General features: G+C 50.6%; 1 protein-coding gene across 1 annotated transcript in view; it reads left to right on the forward strand.

The window, feature by feature from the left end:
• LDLRAP1 (low density lipoprotein receptor adaptor protein 1) overlaps positions 1–8,797 on the forward strand; it is a 14,227-nt gene extending 5,430 nt beyond the window's left edge. Inside the window, exons 4-8 of the mRNA XM_009575731.1 lie at positions 2,120–2,192; positions 2,630–2,713; positions 4,068–4,198; positions 6,040–6,074; positions 8,074–8,797. Coding sequence (XP_009574026.1) covers positions 2,120–2,192; positions 2,630–2,713; positions 4,068–4,198; positions 6,040–6,074; positions 8,074–8,218 — 468 coding nt within the window. The 3' untranslated portion in view covers positions 8,219–8,797. The remainder of the gene's footprint in view (positions 1–2,119; positions 2,193–2,629; positions 2,714–4,067; positions 4,199–6,039; positions 6,075–8,073) is intronic.
• Positions 8,798–19,959: the final 11,162 nt, after the last annotated feature.

Raw genomic sequence — 19,959 nt, forward strand, 5'->3', positions numbered from 1 at the left:
CAGCACCGACGAGCTGGCGAGGGAGAGAAGTGGGTCACTGGGCACCAGCTGCAAGTGGAGCAAGGAGAGCCCTGGGGGTCTCTCCAGTGGAGCCAGGCCTGGGGCTGAGCCCCCTCCCCGCGGCTGGAAGAAGCTTTAGGGGGGAGGAAGGGCAGGTCAGATCCCTCTGCCCCCAGAAACCCTTCCCCTGGTGCCTGTTGCAGGGCCTGAGCAGAGGGTGGGATATCCCAGATCCGCAGGGAGACAACCTCCCAAGAGCCGTTCCCACCCGGTGCAGCAATTCCCGGGTTCTTACGAGCATCCCTGTGCCCGGAACGTGGCCACCGCAGCTCTGTTAATATTCTGCGCTTCTCCCGGCTTGGGTTTTTTTTCCGGGGAGAGAATAATGGAAGCTACAAGTTGTCTCTCCTTTCCATGGCGTGCGCTCCCATCCTTGCACGGCAAAGATAAGCCTCACTCTGCAAATTAAAATTTAAATCTCCCCAGTGCTAAAAGAATTATCTCAGTGGTACATCAGCTCAGCGTGTCTCCCTCCAAATAAAGTTCTCCAAGGCCTTTTGTGGCAAGAACTAGAAATTTTTTTTTTTTTTTTCCCCTTGTCTTTAAAACACATGACCGTCATGCTGGTAAGGTGATGCCCTGCTCCCAGACCAGGGACCGTCCCTGCCCCAGGGCAGGGTCCCTGGATGTACGCACAGCTACCAGTCACGGGCATGTAATTAGTCCGTATTTTTAGTTCATGGGTAATTCTCAACGGTAGCTGGGTCTATTAAACTTGATTCAGATGTGACAGCTTAAATTGTAAACAGCTGTGAGGAGTTTCATACTTAATTACCATATTTAAGTTTTTGCCATAAAGTGTTTGCACTTCCATCAAAGACGTAAATAGCTCCGACATTCAAATGAGCTCTCCTGCTTGGCGAGGCTTAATTGGCACCGATAGGTTTGCTGGGTCTCCTCACCTCTCCCGCGCCTGGCTTTTGGGGGATGCCTGTGCTCCGTTTGCGCTCCCCCCAGGTCTCCATCCTCCGAGCTACCGGGGCTGCGGGTTAGGGACCCAGATCTGGGTTTGTTTAGTTTGCAACTTCGTAAAACAACCTCACGCCTCAAGGCTCCTGCAGCGTGCCAGCCTTGCAGAGCGTTACTCGTTATCTCCTTGCACTTAAACTGCTCGTGAGCTCTGCCTTCTCCTAATGAAACTGGCATTTATGTCACTATTTATACATCTTCAGCATCTTGGGCTATTTAAGGTGGTGGGGTTTTTTTAATGCTGCTCAAGCTCTCGGCTTGGGGAGGAATGGAGGGACTGAAGGGGAAGGTGTCCCTGCTCCTGCTGCGGCCCTGGCTGTTGCAAAACAAACCCACGCTGTTGGTCCAAGCCAGCGAGACCCCAGCTTAGCTCGGGGGAGCCAGGGGAAGACCCTGGGGTCTCTCTTGTCCTGCCTCTAAGATTGCTCCTGTTGGAGAGAGCTGCAAATTCATGGCGTTTTACCCCGTTGTCTCTTGCTCTCGGCGCATCCTCGTGCACGTTGTGCATGGCGCTGGGGAGGGATGGACCGCAGCGCTCTGCGTCCCTCCCTGGCTCTGGTGTGGCCGATAGCGGCGTGGTCCGGGGCTCAGCCCGGGCGCTGGTTCCCTTTCAGATGTTGGTTGTTCTGGCGGGTGATGGTCTGTAGCGGGTACAGCACAGCCTGGCCCCGGAGAGGGGAGCCACATCCCTCGGGAAGCCGCGAGGACGAGCCCGGGGCCGTGCAGCGCTTGCACTTGTTTAGATCACGCTTAGATGTGGGGTGCAGGAAGAGCTGCGCGTGTCCCACGGTCAGGAGCAGCTCTTCTCTCCCCATCCGTCAGCGCGGTGCCTGTGACAGCCACGTCCCTGCCTCCTCCATCTTCCCGTTACACCTAAAGACGCGTCTACAAGGAGCCGTGTGTACTACCCAGAGCAAGTCTCTGCTTCCATCAATATTTGATTACCTCTCCCCAGCCAGGCGGGGAGCCCGCAGAGCAGAGGACTGGTTGGATCCAGGTTAATACGGATCTGCAAAGCAAAACCTCCAAATGTTTTAAATCTACTGGAGGACCTGTCGATTAACGTCCTGCCTCACCGCTGTCTTTCCAGGCGCAAGCGGTCACCCTCACCGTAGCCCAGGCCTTCAAAATCGCATTTGAGTTCTGGCAAGCGGCTAAGGAAGGTGAGTCTTTTTTCCCTCTTCCCACTCTTCACGTGAAAGTTCAAGGGATGACTTTGGGTTTTCTCCAGCTTTTGAGTGCCTTTTTCCCTCGCCCTCCAAATTTCCAGGCTGCTGTTAAGGTTGGTCCAACCTCTGGTGTAATTTAAGGCATCTTCCAGGTTTCTCTCGACAGCCTTGTAAATCCAGCCGAGTTTTGGCTGCGCTCCTGTCTCACAGGCAGGGTGTGGAGGGACCTGGTGCTTGGCTGTGGTATTTCAGGCCTGTTGCTGTCGGGATTTTTGCTTTCACCTTCCATGAGATTATAAAACACACCCAGAGCCTGGGCTGCTGTAGGCAGAGGAGACCTGGTGGCCCGTCCTCGCTGTCCCCCCTGTTCCCCCTCCCAAAAGGCTTGCGGGGAAGCGCTCCGTGGGCACTGATGGGGTCTCCTTTTGCAGAGAAGGAGAAGCGGGAAAGGTCCATCTTGGAAGGAGAAGGGACAAGCAGTCCCGGCTCGGATGCCCCTGCCCGTCCCGACACACGTAAGTCACCAGCAGCAGAGCTTTGCTTTGGGCTCGGGGATGGGGAACAGCCCGAGGTCTGCAGGGTTTTCCCTGAATGGAGCAGGCTTCTGGGAGGGCTTTGAAGATCAGCAAGGAGCAAACACTTTGGTCGTAGCGGAGATGTCACCCTCAGCAGAGCACCTGGGACACGGTGGCCGTCTGCCAGGTCCTTCCATCTGCCTCTTAGATATCTCATGCAGCCCCTCGTACACAGCTGCTGTCACCCCAAATCTGTTTACTTCTGCCCGAGGCAAATTGGCCATAATGTCCTTACGAGCTTAGCGTGGACCCACACATCCCGAGTTTGATTTTGGGTTTCTCTTGGACCCGCAAGACTTGCCATCCCATCAGCTGAAGCAGATGGACATCCAGGTGCCATTCTGCCTCCGGCTCCCCTAAGGAAGGAGAGGTGTGTGAAAATAAAACAATTAAATAGTAAAACCCCTCATAATTCAGTGCCTGGCCCTGGGTCCTCTGCTGCCTGTGAAACGCACGACGCGTAGCCAAGGAGAAGTGGGACAAAAGGCTAATCTCTCTTCCATGCTGGCCATGAAGATAAGAGGATTTGGCACGGAGGAAAATAGCATTAAACTGGGCTTCCTTCCAGGCTGGCACATCTCATTTCTTCATCTGAAGGCCCAGGACTGGAGGAATCTGTCACAAATGGTGGCACATCGGGGCTGCCATGGGTGGAGGAATGGGCTCCGGCATCTGCCTGGGGGATGCTCCGCAGCTGGGATGCTTCTGCACCCACCCTTACTGCGGGGTGATGGGGAGGGTCTGAAGCTTCCTTGAAACAACCCAGCCTGCAGTGTACCGGCAGCCCCCAAGCTACAAACTGTTCTTCACCCAGTGCAGGATTTGCTCTCGGTCTTATAAAATAATGATCCGCATCTTTGTAAGACGTGGAATCAATGCTGTGGGCTGAGCTGAGGATATCATCTGGGGTCTGTTCCCACCCTGGGGTTGGGATGTCCCGGGGTTGGGATGTCCTGGGGCTGGACGTCTCAGCTTTGCTCAGGGCTGATCCTGACTCACCCTGAACGTACGCGGGTCCCCGGCAGCCTCCCCCGATGGCTGCTGGAGGGACGAGCCGGCCGATCCTCCCCTGTGGAGGGGGTCTTGGGTGCCTGATCTGAGCATTGCGATTTATTCGGGCTGAAACCACATCCCCAGCAGTTCCTCCACGCTGAAATTTGGAGGCCATCCTGAAGGAATTTGATGGAAGCCTTTGATTCCCCTCTTGAGGGGAAGCAATCGCTGCAAAAAGGCTTGGTTTCGTGTCATCTGTTTTCCCCTCCCCTGCCTCATTCCTTCTCTGCTCCGTTCACAGCAGCAGCCACGGGGAACTTGCTGGATTTAGAAGATCCTGCCAAATCGCCCCTGACCAGCAGCGCAAACTCCCCACACTTAGATAACAGCGTGTTTGGGCCCAGCTCCTCTGTAAATAACAACGTGGTGTGGGTAAGTGTGTGCCCGGGGCACCCCAGCGTCTGCCAAGCCGGGGAGGTGTGATGCCACCTCCATTTCATGTGCTCCAGGTCCCATCATGGGGTTATTTCTTGGATAAAACCCCCCGGGAGCTCTGGGGCGGCTGAGCCGTTCACGCAAGGTTTCAGAGATGCCCGAGCGAGCTGGGTTTCGGTGTCCTACTCGAAATGATCGATTACTGTTCGAGTCCCTACTGCCCTTTTTAGGCTCTGTAAATAAATGAACAAGATTGTGAGGTACTCTGAGAAACGCCGCTGTCAGATAATTGAATATTACTTATTCTCGAGCAGCATTTCTCAGTGGTTTGTCACTTAATTGAGAGACCACCTAACTGCTCCGTTCAGGGGAAAAAATCATTATGTTGATGGCTTTTGTTTACCATGCACTAAAACCAGGTTATATTTATGTTTGTTATTACTCTTATTTTTCGCTTGTTCTTGTTTGCGGCTGTATCTGGCTTGTGTGAGCACGGATGGCTTCTCTAAAATGTCCTGAGTCATCTGGCCTAATTGTTTCATGGACCATTAATAGAAAAATAACGACCCAGCCGATGTGCCTGGGTGTGCATCCATAGGGGAGCCTCCTCCGTGCCCAAGTGCTCCATCAAGCTGCCCAGGGAAGCGGTGGAGTCACCATCCCTGGAAGTATTTAAAACACATGTAGATGAGGCGCTTGGGGACATGGTTTAGTGGGCATGGTGGGGTTGGGTTGACGGTTGGACTCGATGATCTTAGAGGTCTTTTCCAACCTTAATGATTCTGTGATCACCAACCAGGCTGGGGCTGATCTTTGAAGCCCCACTTGACCCAGGACCTCGTCCCCACCACGTGCCCTCTCTGGAAACATGCCGTCTGCTAAATTTTGGAGACTTGAATGATAAAGTCCTTTGCCTGGAGCCTGTTTCTTGAGTCTGCTAGGTCTGAGCCTGAGGCTTTTCAGGTTAAACATGAAGATCAACTGTAAGTCATATCAAATCCTGGAGGCTTACCAGCAGTCTCCAATCCCTCCCTTCTTGCAGAGTTTTCATACTTTACATATTACATTAAGTCTGTAAGGGCATCACATGATTTTGGGAATAGTCAAGCCTGTCCATAGCAAAGCTCTCGCACAGAGCCCGTCTTCCTGCATGGGAAACCTTTCTCCCCCAAGCAGCTCAAATGTTTTCTCTGGGAAATCTTGAGAGCAGATCAGAGATAAAGGATCCCAGAGCTGCTTCCAAGCAGCGTGGTTTCCCCCTGTGCTGGTGCAGAGTTGCTTTCCAGGTTCCTGATCCAGAAAAGCCCCGAGGGATGCCTGGAGCATCTTGCCGAGCTCTGTCCGGGTCCCTCCTCTTAGCAGGAACCCGCAGCGTGTGCCAGTCTTACGGCAGGAGCTGGAAGAGCCGAGGGCTGTGGTTAACCCCGGAGGGGGATGTGGTCCAGCTGATGGGCCAGATCCAGCCCATGCAGGCAGTGGGGCAGAATTAGCCTGGTTTGGAGACGGTGGGAAAGGACCAAGCTCCTGCCCCGTCCCTGGGCTGCGAGGGGAGCACGGCATCCCGAACCCAAGCCCTGGGATCTGCCCCGAGGAAGCCTGGACCACCCGGAGTTAAGCCTCTTACCCTGGGGCTTGTGCAGAGTGAGATAAAACTCCTCCCAAGGAGGCAGAGTGCCGAGAGGACTGTGTTGCTTTAGGCACTCGGAAGTCAATATATATATTTTTTTCTTCTGCCGTGCTCAAGCACAGCCGTGCTCAAGCACAGAGCCGGATCTCTAAATACACTTTTGTGCGTTCTCTTAGCAACCACTTCTCTCTCTTTTTATCTCTTTAAAAAGGAAATGGATGATGGTCTCGACGAGGCATTTTCAAGGTAATTCTAATAACTCCCTTTACAAGTTCACGCCACCAGGGACCAGCCCGGGAGACTCGACTAGTGACTGGCTTTTAATAATGCTTCTAATCTAATCAGCCGCCGTGATCTGACCTAGGCAGCTACCCCATCGGTGCTTCAGCTTTTAATTGAAAGATAGGCTTTGAGGCTGGCTGATAAGCCAAATATTTTGACAACCTTTTAAGGATGGAGAGAGGCTGTATGTAATAGGGAATTTAATTCCCCGAGCAGTTGGTGTGTCCGCTCCTGCCTGCCGGGGTGGTTTGAGGCTGCCTGTTTCCAGCCCCCGTGCTGGCTGCGGCGATGCTGGTCCCAGCTTCCGGCAGGGAGGACTTTACCCTTCCTCGCCCCGCCGTGAGGTTTGCACTAACCCTGGGACTTCGTTCCCATCTGTCCCCAAACCAACAGCAACTGCCGAGGGCAGCCTCCCTGCTCCACCGGTCCCTGTTGCAGCGCGATTGCATCAGGGCGGCTCTGCTGCACCAATTTGGAATTCATGCACCTGAGCACGGTCAGAGTTTGCGGCCGTAGCTTCAGGTGGCTTACTTCACTTTCCAATCCAAATTAAGAGCTTCCCTGCACGTGCACGCCGAGCAATCCAGCAATGTTAAACAAATCTGTTTTCTTTCAGGTGAGTTTTCCTGTCTGTCCTCGTGCAGGCAGGCCCCTGCGGGGTGACGGGGATGCTTTAGTGTTCAGGGCTCCTCCAGATCAGTGCATGAAGCCGTTGGGGCAGCGTGAGCTGCGGAGGCCCCGATTTGGGCCAAGAGCTGCCTTGGGTGCAGATGCTACGGGCAGCAGAGAGCTGCCAGGACTCTTCCTCCGGCTGGAGGTGCTGAAAGAGGGAGTCGGGCAGTAGCAGGGCTGAGCCCAACGCCGTCACCTCCGCCGGGGTTTGCAGCAGCGCAAAATCTGCACGCTCAGCCCTAAGGAAGCAGACCTTCATGCCTTGTTTGGCTCTCAGGAGTGATTTACAGCTTTCACTTCCACGGTAGCCCTGTCCCAAGTTGTGTTCGATAAAGGGGCTGCTCGAGTTTCTGTCGTAATGTTGTTTATTTTCCTCACCTCTGTTCCTTGCCCTACTTAATTAAGCAGATGTTGTTGGTTGCGGTCTTTTGTTTTGCATTGCTGGATGCCGAGCTGTCACATCACCCTTGGCCTTCTGGTGACTCAGTATTTGGACTGCTCATCCACCGAGGCGGATGCTTCTGAAAGCGTTCCTGCCGCAACATCATCGCTGGACATTTTTCTTCTTTATTAAAAAACGTGCGTGTGGCTAGCTTAATCTGAGGCTTATTCGACACCATGCCTCCCCTGGATGAAACACCAAATATTTGAGTTAACCTTTTGGCCCTGGGAGAATTGATGCTGCAGTGTTACATTTTCGTAGAGGTATTTAATAACACAACAACAAACTGGGGCTTGTTAGGTTTTGCGAAACGTCTGGGATGGGCTGAGATGAAGACTCCTTAAAGCTGACCGTGTCAGGCCTCCTGTGTCTTAACCCAAAAAGTTAAATGCTTGGGCCGGGGAGTGCGGCGGGCAGCGAGCTACAGCCCACGCTGCGTGTCCAGACGCACCACCATGAAAATTGAGTCATTGCAAGGAGGCTGCTCCTTTGGTCAGTGGAGCCTTTACGCTGAGATAAGATCCCAGCTAACGATGCACCCGCCAGCAATAGCTCGGGGAAGTAAAACGGCACCATTCTGCTAGACCATTAATATACGGGATGTCCAGACTGCAAATTCCCTGGATGCCTGTAGGGGAAATGTTAGGATAAACTAGCAGCAAAGCTGCAACAAACTTGAGAGCTGCAAATGTTACGTGCCAGCTCTCCCCTTGCTGAATTATTTCATTCCGTTGGAGGATTTTGCAATGTGGAACTGTAGCTAGGGTTCAGCATTACAGATGCATCAAGCATCCAGGCTATAAACTGCAGGGATTTGTGTTCTTACTTTCTGTTTTTCTCCCCTCTTAGACTGGCTCAGTCGAGAACAAACCCTCACGTCCTCGACACGGGACTGACAGCTCAAGACATCCAGAGTGCAGAAACACTCTCACCTGTAGACTGGAACAAAATCGATTCCAACACAGGCGAGAAAGATGATCTGTTCATGTTTTGAGGTCAAATGCATCTAACGGCTGACAAGAGAATAACCACTAAGAGTCTGTGGACTGAATCATGCTGTTCCGGGTGCTGTACGCAAGGGACTCTTCTGAGGGCTCTTCACCAAGTCAGATGACGTTACAGCACAATTTAGACCAAAGCTTTAGAAATCTAATGCAGATTTTTGTACCTTGCTTTCATCTAAACCACAAGATGCTCTTGAACATATTTATTCGTAGCCGTTACAGTTTACATATATTATTGGAAGGTGTGTAGAGCATCTACAGTATTAGGTGGCAATATACTGTGGAAGAACCTTCAGCAGTGCCTGTTCCTCTCTGAAAAAGACTATGCAACACCAAAGTCTCTCTGTATATACTTTTCTAGACAAAGGTCTGCAGATGCAAATGCAATTGCAAGCACAACTGTTACTAATCCACTGTTTCTTGAACAACACATCACCTGCCTAGGCGGAGGGAAGGAGATTTGCAGCAGCTGCTAACAGCGTTAAAATCAAAGAGGTAGCAGAGATCTTGCTTTTGTTGTGAATGTCTGTGATACTCTCGCAGTTGTCAATCACCCCTACGTGTTCTGGCTGTTTCTTCGCCAGCTTCATATGGGAATTGACACTTTTTTACCCAAAGACTCTATGAAGTTTTGCACTTTAAAACTTGAACTGAAAGCAATGGTCCGAATTGTCAAGGTAAGCAGTGCCTGTAACTTCTCTTCAGAAGCTATTTACCCAAAAAAAAAAACCCAACCCGGCAATGCTGCAGGTCTGCTTCAAAACTGACTGCTCACGTGCACCGTTTCTGATGCGACTCGAAATACTGAGGCTCTGTTGCACTGTTGGCTTTAAAAGCAAAACCAGCGGGGAGTAACAATTTGTTTTGCTAAAGCATGTTGAAAGTTGCAGGTTGGGTGAACCCGGTAGCACAATAGATCTGTGTTCTTAGCTCTGCTAAGTGGATTTGGCTGTGCATGCCTTTTTACTGTCTCAAAACCATTTGGTTGTTGCTCACTCAATAGACTCAAATGGAATTGGATTAGGCAAGACCAATACCTGGATGTTCAATTAGCAAGAGGTGCCCCTTCCAGCGGTACTCCGATCCTCTTCCCCCCGACAGCCGCATCTCCCGTGAGGTTTGGGAAGCTGTCTTCATCTGCTCCTGGAATTGAAAATAAGTAATGGAGGTATAAAGCTTATGCTAATTAAAAGATTAAGTTTAATGATCCTAAATAGTCACACTGACAGTTTGCAGTGTTTGTGGCCTTATGTGAAGTATACTAATCTGTTTTATAGATTTGTAACTTGGTTTTGAAACACTAATTCATTCCCCAGATAGCTCTTTATAACTCTCTTAAAACTGCTTGCAGAAAAAAAAAAAAGAAAAACCTCTTTGTCAGCTGTAAGAATTTATTAGGAAACAGCTGAGTGACTCTAACTTAGATTTGATTTTTTTTTTCCCCTAAGTGTTGTTGTGATAAGGTATCGAGGACTTGTGAAGCTGACTCATCATGTCTCTTCATAAAATGTGTGCTCTGTTTATCCTGCAAAATTGTGTTTAAAGCAATTTTACATCTTGAAACTACTGTGCCCGTGACTTATTCAATCTTATGTGTAGCATCAGTCTTGCAATTGAAGGAATTATTCAAAGTTTGTCGGTGCTACAGCGGCACACGGCAGAGATATGAACCTGTTGCGTAAGCAATGCCACCACTGCGCGCGGGTGGTAGCGAGCGCCTTGTCCCGACCCCGGGGAGTGGCGATCTTCCTAGGAAAGAGCTTGGGCTGCAGGAATGGACCGTGAGGATTTCTCTCTACATTGATCTTTCTCCTTTTCTAGAGACTAGGAGCGTATACTGAAATGCACAATACTATATATGTATGTATATAGTTTTTTAAGAAAACCTCCTGCTGTAAAGAATATCTGTACTGAGGAAAATAAAAGTTCTACCATTTTTTGGAGTGTCTGTGCTGGGTGACTTTATTTTTACCTTGGCCCTTTTAATGTGTAGAAGCCTTTGTATTTCCAACTGGTTGAGTTCTCTGTCTCCCTTGATGCATAGCAGTGAGCGATTGGAAACATCCACGGGAGGTTTGTGTCCATTGGAAGACTCTTTCGGGGGACCATCCAGGTGGGAAAACGGCTGCAGTGAGACAGCAGTCCGTGGTGCTGCCTCCAGCAAGCGCCTACGGGGCTGGATGTGGCCACGCGGGATGCGCAGAGGGACGCGCAACGGCCGCCGTCCCTCCCGCGCCGGCCGGGAGGTGACCGCTGGTAAATCCATCCCGCCTGAGCCCCTGCGTCGCCGGACCGGCCTCAGGTGAGGCTGTGCCCGAGGAGGAGAGAGGGAAGTCGGTGCTTCGGTCTCGCCTGCAGGTAAATGTGATGCTAGTAACATCAAAAAAACAAAATCTTTTAATTGGTAAGAGTTGCCGTGCAAAGTACTTCTCCCCTGGGGGGAGTTTAATTTGTACAGCTGCCTTTTAAATAACAACAGCCCACGGAGCCCGGCACTACCCGGTGTACTCGGCCTCCCCCGGCAATTCCTGCCTTTGCTGGCTGCGAGCTTGGAGCAACCGGGCTCCCACAGCTACCGGCGGCTAACGCTCCTCTGGAAGCAGCCGGAGAAATTCCTTTGGGGATGCTGACAAACAGATTTAACCTGGGAGGAGCAGCACGCTGCCTTTGGGTATCGGAGCTGGGCTGTGGGCAGAGCGAAGGGACTTTGCAGAGATGCCTCTCTTCCTGCAAGCTAACTAACAAAACACATTCAATAAAAGTTCGTTTTTCTGTTTAAATTGCCTGTTCCAGTGTGAGGAGATGCCCCAGATGATGAGTACTTGAGTCCCGGCAGTCTGCGCCTTCATGCATAACTGATGGCGGTGCCGAGGAACAAATTGATCTTTCAGTTTTGATGTGACATTTTTTTAAGTGCCCATTAAGAAACTTTCAGCATCCATTTCCTTCGCCCCCGATGGCTGCGTGCTTGGGAGGGAGGAAGGGGTGAGAGGCAGCCGTGCCACGAGAAGGCAGCTGGGGGGGCTGGTGGCTCTGCTCCCCCCAGCCCCGTGGTTCCCCGGGGGGACTTTGTCCGTTTTCCTCCCTTTAAGCAGCCTCCGCAGCAGAAGCTGTGGCTGTGCTGTGAAATGCTGGTCTATCACCCTGCGTTGGCACGGGGTGTATATAGGATGTAAGGACTCCATCCGTCCTACAGACGGTAGCCAGCGTGGGCGAGGAAGCAAGCTCAGAGCCCGTCTTCAATCTTCCCCCAGCCCAAGCACCTGCTAAAGAAACAAAACCTGCAGCTGGTGCAAACCGTGTAGTTCAGAGCTAATTTCTTTTACTGCTGGTGCTGTAACTCGTTAAACTCGTTTAATGCATCCCCCAAAACTGAAACAACAAACCCAGCCTGTCGCTGCCAAGTTACAGGGTGGGTTTACATGGAGACGTTATGTTTATCAAGCATTGTCGTTTCTTCTCTGCTCAGCGGGTGCTCTCCAGCGATGGTCAGTTGTGTTACGTGAGTCGAGGCCAAATCCAGCTCCGAGGTTACAAACCTCGGGAAGTGCTGAGCTGTTAAGGACGATGGTGTCCAGCACAGCAGGTACCGACCTCTGCAATTCTCTCCTCGGAGCACCGAGAGAGTTTGTAAATTTGTGCCAAGCCTGAGTGAGAGCTGTAGGGCTATCGTTACCCAGATCATTCTTTTTTAAAGGACAAATAAAGAGAGCAACATTTCATCTGAACACCTGAATACTGTATTGTGATTTTTTCATAGCCAGCCCCAGGGTGCCGGGAGCTGTGGGCTGCTCTGCAAGGCTTTCTGTGCTCTGAAGCAAGAAGAAATAACCAACCTGGTGGAGAAGCACAAATGTGTTTTGGCTCGGGATGGAGCGGGGACTGGGGTGGGAATGGAGGGGGGCGTTGGTTGAGCACTGCTCTCCTCCGCTTTTACACGTCAGCGTTGCGTGACGGCTGTCTGCCACAGCAAACTGCCAGACCCCGATGAGATTCGTCCCTGTCGAAGCCAAGGGCAGCCGAACCAGAAAAAACACCCGGTATTTGCTGAAAGCCTCGCCGCCAGCCTTGCTGGGACGTGGGGCAGGGGCTTGCTCAAGAGGGGCTCGCCATGGGTCAGCAAACGGCGCTGAAAGGGTATTTTGCAAGCGTGTCTCTGCCTCTGCTTTTGAACTTCTTCCAGGGTTTGCAGCACTTAATGGCAGGAGACGATATTGCAGCAGGAGACCAGAGCAGTGATGCAGCGTTAGCAAATGGCTTTTGTCAAAGTTTCCATCGCAGGGAGCTGCAGAGCCGCACGCCAGCACAGCCACCTCGGTCCGCACGAATGAGGGGTGCGGGGTTATTCCGCCAAATCCCTTCTGTGTGTGAAAACATCTCCTGAAAAAACTGTAATTTCAGTACCAAAAATCCACAAACTTATCAAAAAGTTAACTTTTGAAGCCCCCCTTCAGAGGAAATCCTGCTGACCGACCCTGCTCCAGGTTTCCCTGAAACCTGGGGCCTCGATTCATCAAGTCGATGGTAACCTGGGGTTGACGGTGCCCATGTTGTGCCCCTGCTCTGTTGCAAAATAAAATCTCCTGGAGCAGCGGAGGCAGGACAACCCCCGCCAGACACCTGGAGCCCAGCAAGATGCAACGTGGGCTCGGCAGGACCCAGCAGCTTTCCCCCTCCGCAGCACAGAGGGGATCCGGGAGCCCACACCAGCAACTGCGGGGCCAGAAGCTGATGAAATCACCCGGCGCAAAGGAGAAGCGAGCGAGCGGGGCCTCTGCTGCCAGCCCGCGGCTCGGAAGTCCTTTTAGCAGCAAGCCGGCATTAGCAGCAAGCCGGCATCTGACTGCGAGCAATTTATCAGGAGTGAGTGGATGCTGCTTATGACAGAGGGAGTCTTAATATTGCATTACTTCATTTATTTAGCACCTCTCCTCTAATGCCCAGGGGAAGGATAACGGGAAACAGTGCTGGGGGTTGCTGGGGGTTGGTTGTTATTTTTCTTCCCTGTTAAAAGCAAACATCTCCAGCTGGTTCTTGGCTCAGAGAAGAAATATTGACTTTTCAAAAAGAAGGGATGTCAAGCCATTAAAAACTGCAGGAAGAGGAAGTCGTCTGAGATGGGAGTGGAAATGGGGGCAGAGAGCTGGAGCCAGAAAGCAGCCGTAGGAAGTGCAGGAAGATCGGAGGCAGCTGTGCAGTGAATGTGCAGGTAGAAGGTAATTAGTGACCAAGAGTTGGTTAATTCACTGTCACCGGCCTCTCACGCCGGACACACGCTTAGTCCCTTTTCCGCTGGGCTCTGATCTTCATCAGCAGCGATTGCTTCTCGCTCCCAGCTCCGCAGCAGCTCCCGGCACTGCAGCTCTCTGGGCCAGCAGAGCCAAAGGGACCCTCTGCTCTGCCCAGAAAGCGGATTAGCACTTTGCTCTCGGGGCCACGTGCCGCCATCAGCCAGCGCTGGCCTGCAGCCAGGCGCCTCGGAGCAGGGAGCCGGAGCCCGGGGCTCTCCATCCCACCCAGCACCCGACCGGCGCCGCTCACCTTTGGCAGCGCCGAGCATCTCCCGGGGCATTAACCCTCCGGAAAGCTGTCGGCCTCGGCTGTGAGCAGAGATGTGTCTTTGCAATTGAGCGCTCGTTCCCTATTCCCCGCGGCGCGGTGGTGGGGGGCTCTTTGGAAGCCGTCGGGAGTCGCGGGAGCTGGGTCGGGCCAGCAAACCCAGCGTGGGAGCGTCGGGGAAAGCAGTGCCGGCTGTGCTCGCAGGCAGGGACCGTGCCACCTTCCAGCCCTCCTCTTCGCTTTTCCTTCCAGGAGCCAGGCGTGATTATCACCAACGTCACCGTTCCCACGTCAGGGTCGCAGGGTTGCTCCTCTCCCTGCAAAAGAAAATATCGGGAGAGGCAGGGTGTGAAACATCAACCCAGTCAAGTTTTGGCTCTAAAATCCCTGCTGACTCCTGCGATTTATCACTCGCCCAGCTGCTACTTGCAGCTTGGAAAAGATAAGCGAGGGGGGGAAAAAATACGGATTTTAAAAGCTTGGCTTTAAAGCCCACAGACTCAGGCCAAGACTCCTGTCCTGGCCGAGGTACCGGGGTAGGAACAACATTACTGGTCACAGCTGAAATAAAACAGCCATCCACGTCAGGCTGCGGCACGAGAGGGTAATTCTGCTGCCTTCTCCTCCCTGACACAAGTCTTTTGAACCATGGCGTGAGAAAACCGATATTTAGATACCAATACCCCTGCCACCTTCCTTGGCTTTCAGTTTATTCCCCAGGCACCTCGTTTGCCCCAAACTTTTGCCATCGCAGTTTCCATTTCGGGGAAGCAGAAGCGAACACATGCCAGGGGCATCACCGAGCCGTCGTCTCTCCGGGCAGACGGGGTGATGCCCAGGGGATTCTTCTTCCCCTCCTTTCAAACCAGCCGCTCTGCAAACTCAGGTGCCAGATCACTCACTTTCTGCCTCCAAGGGTTTTTTTTTTACCTTTCCAGCCATCGCCATCAGCAATTTCTTCCCCAGCAAAAAACTCCAGCCTCCGTGGAAAACAGTCCCAGGGCTGAGTTTTCCCAACACTCTCGCTGCAAACCACAGCGGTGGTTTCTGTCTCGGCTGTTAATAATCCCATGGGTTATTAGTAACACCACTCCAGGCAAAGTTTTTGCTTAAAAGCCTTGCTGATGATACTTTGCAGAGAGTTATTTGGCTTGTACCTTTGTGTTTCCATCTCCCAGCCCAAATCTTGCCGCAACAGCCCCCAAACTTGCTGCTTGTCAGGTCTTGTTTTAGCTACAACCCTCCTCCCTTCCCCTGCTTGGCGGCATGAATTTTAATGTGACATCCCAGCACCAGGCCTGTCACTTGGCTATTGCCTGTATCACACGCTCGTACGTATGAGGCCCGGGTCTAATTAATGTAATAAAATGTGTAAAAGTACTAAATCTCCTCAGACGTGGCAATTTTATCACGTCTATATACTGTCACAGCACAAGTAAAACTGACAGTAAAGAATAAAACAGTTATGTCTCTGGCATTTTTTATTGCTTTTAATATGCTACCTTTTTTGTTACTGGAAATTTAAATTATAATGGTATGCTTCACTTAAAAAAAAGAAAGTATCCATAGCAACAGGAACATCTAAATTATTACAGGCTGATCACTTCTCTCCCCGAGTCACATCACATGCCTTTCAAAGACAGTCCCAGAGGTGCAGGATTTTAATAGAATTTTTTTTTTTACCTTTTTTGCAAATAAACAACTGTATACACAGCACTTCCTCCATCAATATGCTGCCTACGGAAAGATCTAAACCTAATAACTGCCAGCATGCTTCATTACCCAGGGAGGGAGGGTTTCAGGCTTGCTCTTGCAATCCTTACTTCATCCGAGTCTTTCTCATCTGCGTCGGTGCCTCCTGGTTATCCCGCGTGAAACTGGAGAATTTCCGTCGAGTTCAGCTGATGTAAATTCTGTCTTGAATCAGGGGAAAGTAGGAGGGGAAGGGGAAGACCACTGAGCCTGCAGCATCGGGAACCTGCTTGTTAAATTACAAGCTAGAGTCAGTCTTATTTGTATTTTATTCTTTCTAAATTCCTAGTTGTCATCCCCAGAAAACAACTTCAGCAGCTGCTCAACATTTAAAAGGCGATTGGTGGGAAAATACCCAGATATTTTTCAGCCACCATCCCTACATCTGAGCCTCCTCGGTGACTTTTGGTCCGAAGCAGTTATAGCTTTCCACTCTTGAAAAATTCCTTCCCCTTAATCATGACCGATACACACGCAGAGCTGTCAAATTTAAGAAACAAACATGCTGGAAGAAATAGAAAGATTTTTTTTTTCTCCGATCTCAATTATAGGAATCATATGCGTCATCTGGATCAATAGTAGGTCGAAAAAATTGCTCAGCCAGAAAGATTTTATATATAAAAAAGCAGCAGCTGATAACCTTCCTCTAAGCTCATGTATTATTATGTTATAACCGAAATTATGGTAGTAAACCATGTTTACAGGTTCTCTTGGAAAGCTCAGGTTAAGAACAAAGGCTTAATAAATGTACTTGTACATAGTAACAAGATCTTAAACCAAGCCCGTATGTAGCTGAGATCTTATCAGGTTCAGTAACTGCAGAGATTTGCTTTTTATGTCCTTTGTTTCCCACTGCCATGTGGTACATTCCTGGGTCATCATTTCCTGCATTTTCCCCCAGAGGTGGCTGCAATTCAGGGAGGATATATTTGCAGAGCAGAACATGCAAATTACAGTGGAATGAGGCAGTCTTTAAAAATATAAAATATTACTTATCGTTCAACCTTTGCAGTATAAGAGCTGACGTGCAGACAAGTGGTTGTGGTTCACTGAGGCCAGCCCAAAGCAAGAATGTTAAAAACCAGGAAAATGTGTCGGAGTTCTTTGGCTGGTTTGATTTGTTTGTAAGGAAGGGTCGGGGAAGCTCCGCATCCGTGGAAAAAGAGGGGGCTCCAAGGAGAAAGCCTGCAGGTTTTGAATACAGTTGTCATCGGGGTGATGCCAGGCAAACGCTATTCCAGGAACCGGGTGTATCGTCTGTCAGTGACTTTCAGATCAACTTGGTTTCATATGCGAGCTAAAAAAAAGTCAGAGTGAAAGAAGGTGGGTGCTTAAAGAGGACTGAGAATGATGCAAAAAAGTCTGTCGGACCTGCAGATCCGGCTCACATTTGAAAATCTCCCTCTTATAGCTCCCGTGAAATCACCTTTTAATAAAGAGTCTATACCAGGAACCTATAATTTTGTGGTTGATGCATGAGCCAGCAGACAATCCAGTTCACTCGCACGTAGCTTTATGAAAGCCATGGGTCCAGCTGGAGTCAGAAATATTTACTTCATGTTGAGCACACAAGATCATACAGAAATACTGGGCGCTGACCTCCGATACCAGCAGCAAGCTAAAGCTGTCATTCCCGGTCTCACCTCCCTCCCAGCTGTACGGCATCAGGTCTAGCAGGAAGGTTTCCCTAATTCGCAGGTGGAGCTCTTTGACTCACAGCTTCCCCGAACCCACCTTCTCGCCTCTCGGAGTAATTAAATAAATCCCAGAAGCCACAGCCCCAGGTACTGGGGAGTATTTGTCATCCAGTGGTGTGTCTGTGGGCAGGGAGCTGGGTCTGTGCTGCTCTACCTGGGATTTGCTTCTTAAATTGGGCCAGATTTGATCCTCGATGTTTATGTTTGAGGCTTTGATGCATCCATAAGTGTTTTGGGGCTGGGCAGTGGGTCAGAGCTAATCAGCAAAATGTGATTGTATGTGTCTGAAAACAGTCGGTGCTGGGAGGGCAAGACCTTTGCTTTTAAGGGTGCTAAGAGGGTGGAGCTTGTTTTTTCATGTTGGTTAAAACACTGTGATCCAGCGGATGGCTGGTGTTGTATGAGTCAAGATGAAATTCTGGGGGAAGACTGTCAGAATCTGGGTTACTTGCTCCTTTGTGATCTCCCATCTATATATTGAGCTGACCTGACTCAAGTCTGTGGAATGTGATGGGAGAATGGGAAAAGCTTCTGGTGAAGTTATTTAAGGATTTCAGACAGGTACGAGCATACAAGTCATTTTAAAACTGTGACAGGAGAAACTCAGCTAGCGCGCTGGTTGTATTTCATAGGTGCTTCCCCCTGCCCTTGATGCTATGTGCCTTTCCAGTTCTGCTTTTTATGTCCTCAAAATGACAGCATGGTCTCTCGAGGCTGGGCTAAGACAGAGCCAGTACAGGCTGGAGCAGATCTTTTCAGTTACAAGTGTTCCCTCGTCTCATTAACCAGATTGCATAAGGAGGTGCAATACTGCTGAGCTCAAAATTACATCTCTTTATTTCCTACCTGACACAGCAGCAGCAGATGAGAGAGACAGCTGCAAACAAGTTTAAAAGTATTGCTTCCTCAGAGCAAAATTCAGGAGACAAGACGTTTGGGTTTCATCTGGCTAACCGAAAGCCCCTGGGGAGCTCTGGATGCTACTGCCTGATGCCTGCGACTGCCACAGCCACGTGATATCAGCTCCGGGCTGGCCCAGAGCACCGCAGAGCTTTTGAGGGCACCCACCCGTGCGTTTTGTAACAAGCTGTGATTTATGGGATGCCTGTGGAGCGGCTGGTTTCTTTGTGATAACGAAGGAGAGTCTGAGACGTGACTCCCCTGAGAGCAGGGAACAGACTCTTCAACGCCGGAGGTCCTTTGTAGCCTGTGTCCCCACACCACTTCTGCATCCCTGGCTGACAATATGATCCCACTTGTCGTCCCCTCTCTGGTCTGTGATCCGCAGATCAGGTCTGATGGCTGCAAGCTGATCTCCTCATTTTACTTGGAGGGAACGCAGGTGCGGTCCTGCCCTTGTATTGTCAACACTTCTCCCCTTAGCTGCTCCTGCCAGCTTTAGTTAAATGTCATTGAGTCAGTCTCTTCCGAGTGATTAACTCGCTCCCAAACCCTCAGCATGAACCAACCACTGAGCCAGGAGTGATGGAGCTGGGAGATGAGATCCGTGGCCAGAATCTGGGAAACATTCAGTCTGGAGCAAGGTGAGCCTAATCCTAACCTGCCTCGTGTCTCTTGCTGTGGCTGCAAAGTTCGAAGTAGGGAGCGATAAAGCCTCCTTTAAATGCTGGCTACCCTCATGAGCTCGGGTTTTATCTGGTTTGGGACCTACTACGGCCATTTCAGGAAGGTGCTGAAGTGATAACGTAGTGTAGTATCTGGAAAGGCGGTTTCTGGCTGTGTGGTGAGAATAAGTGCAATAGATTGTAAAGCTGGGGAAACCATTATCAGCATCTACAGAAACACATGGTTCGAAGATGTCACTTGGTAACATCTGTGCTGAACTCCAAACTTCCACATGACTTACCAGATCTCTTTAAAACCACACAGAGTCTTCAAAACTTGTGGGGAAAAAAGACAAGAATTTCTTATACCTTAAAGACATTTCCAGCCCTGATACAATACTGCGTTGCCTCTCCTCAAAAGTTTGATCCACCAGGTACAAAAGTGCTTTCAAGGAGCAAGAAGGTAGACAGCTCGAGGGGAGAGCCCCTTCTATGTAAAGCGGCGTTCTGCAATCAATCATTTCATCATTTGTCCCTGGATTTTTCCTCTTCTCTCCAGGATGACTCTCAGCAATGGCTATTTGAGGGCTGGAGTTCCTCCTCTTTTATCTCTCGGAGTTTCTGACGCCAGTGCCGGGAGGATTTTCTAGGCTGAAATGGAAAGAGCCCTGAGCAAGTTGGGGGAAAGGCTTTGGAAGCAGGCCATTAACAAAGCATTAAAGGCTGAGCTGAATTTGCCTTTGGCAAGTACACACAGGCTTCCCTGGTTTTTGCAGGCTTCTTCCCGGCCCTGATTTGAGATGCTGCTGGATGCTGCTGCTCCTCTGATCCCGCAGGTACGGGCTGTCGGGCGCGAGGAGTCCCAGCGCACGTGTACGTCTGCCCTCCTCCGTGCCGCGCTGCCCTCGAGGGCCGTCATCGACCCGGTGGCTTGTGTCAGAGTGATGGCTGGAAAAACCACCTGACAAATTGAAGCAGACACAAAGCAACAACCTTCCGAGATCAGCGTAGGTGACATTGCTTTTCCACTACCAACCAGCTAGAAAATGAGCAATTACAACCTCCCTACAGTGCTAGCTAACTCCTACAAAAGTACTTGAAAGTACGTGGCCTCTGCACTGGCTATGCTGATTAACTCCGTATCCCATACAGCATTTT

Source organism: Fulmarus glacialis, unplaced genomic scaffold (genome assembly GCF_000690835.1).
Source record: "Fulmarus glacialis isolate BGI_N327 unplaced genomic scaffold, ASM69083v1 scaffold22284, whole genome shotgun sequence".
Lineage (NCBI taxonomy): Eukaryota > Metazoa > Chordata > Aves > Procellariiformes > Procellariidae > Fulmarus > Fulmarus glacialis.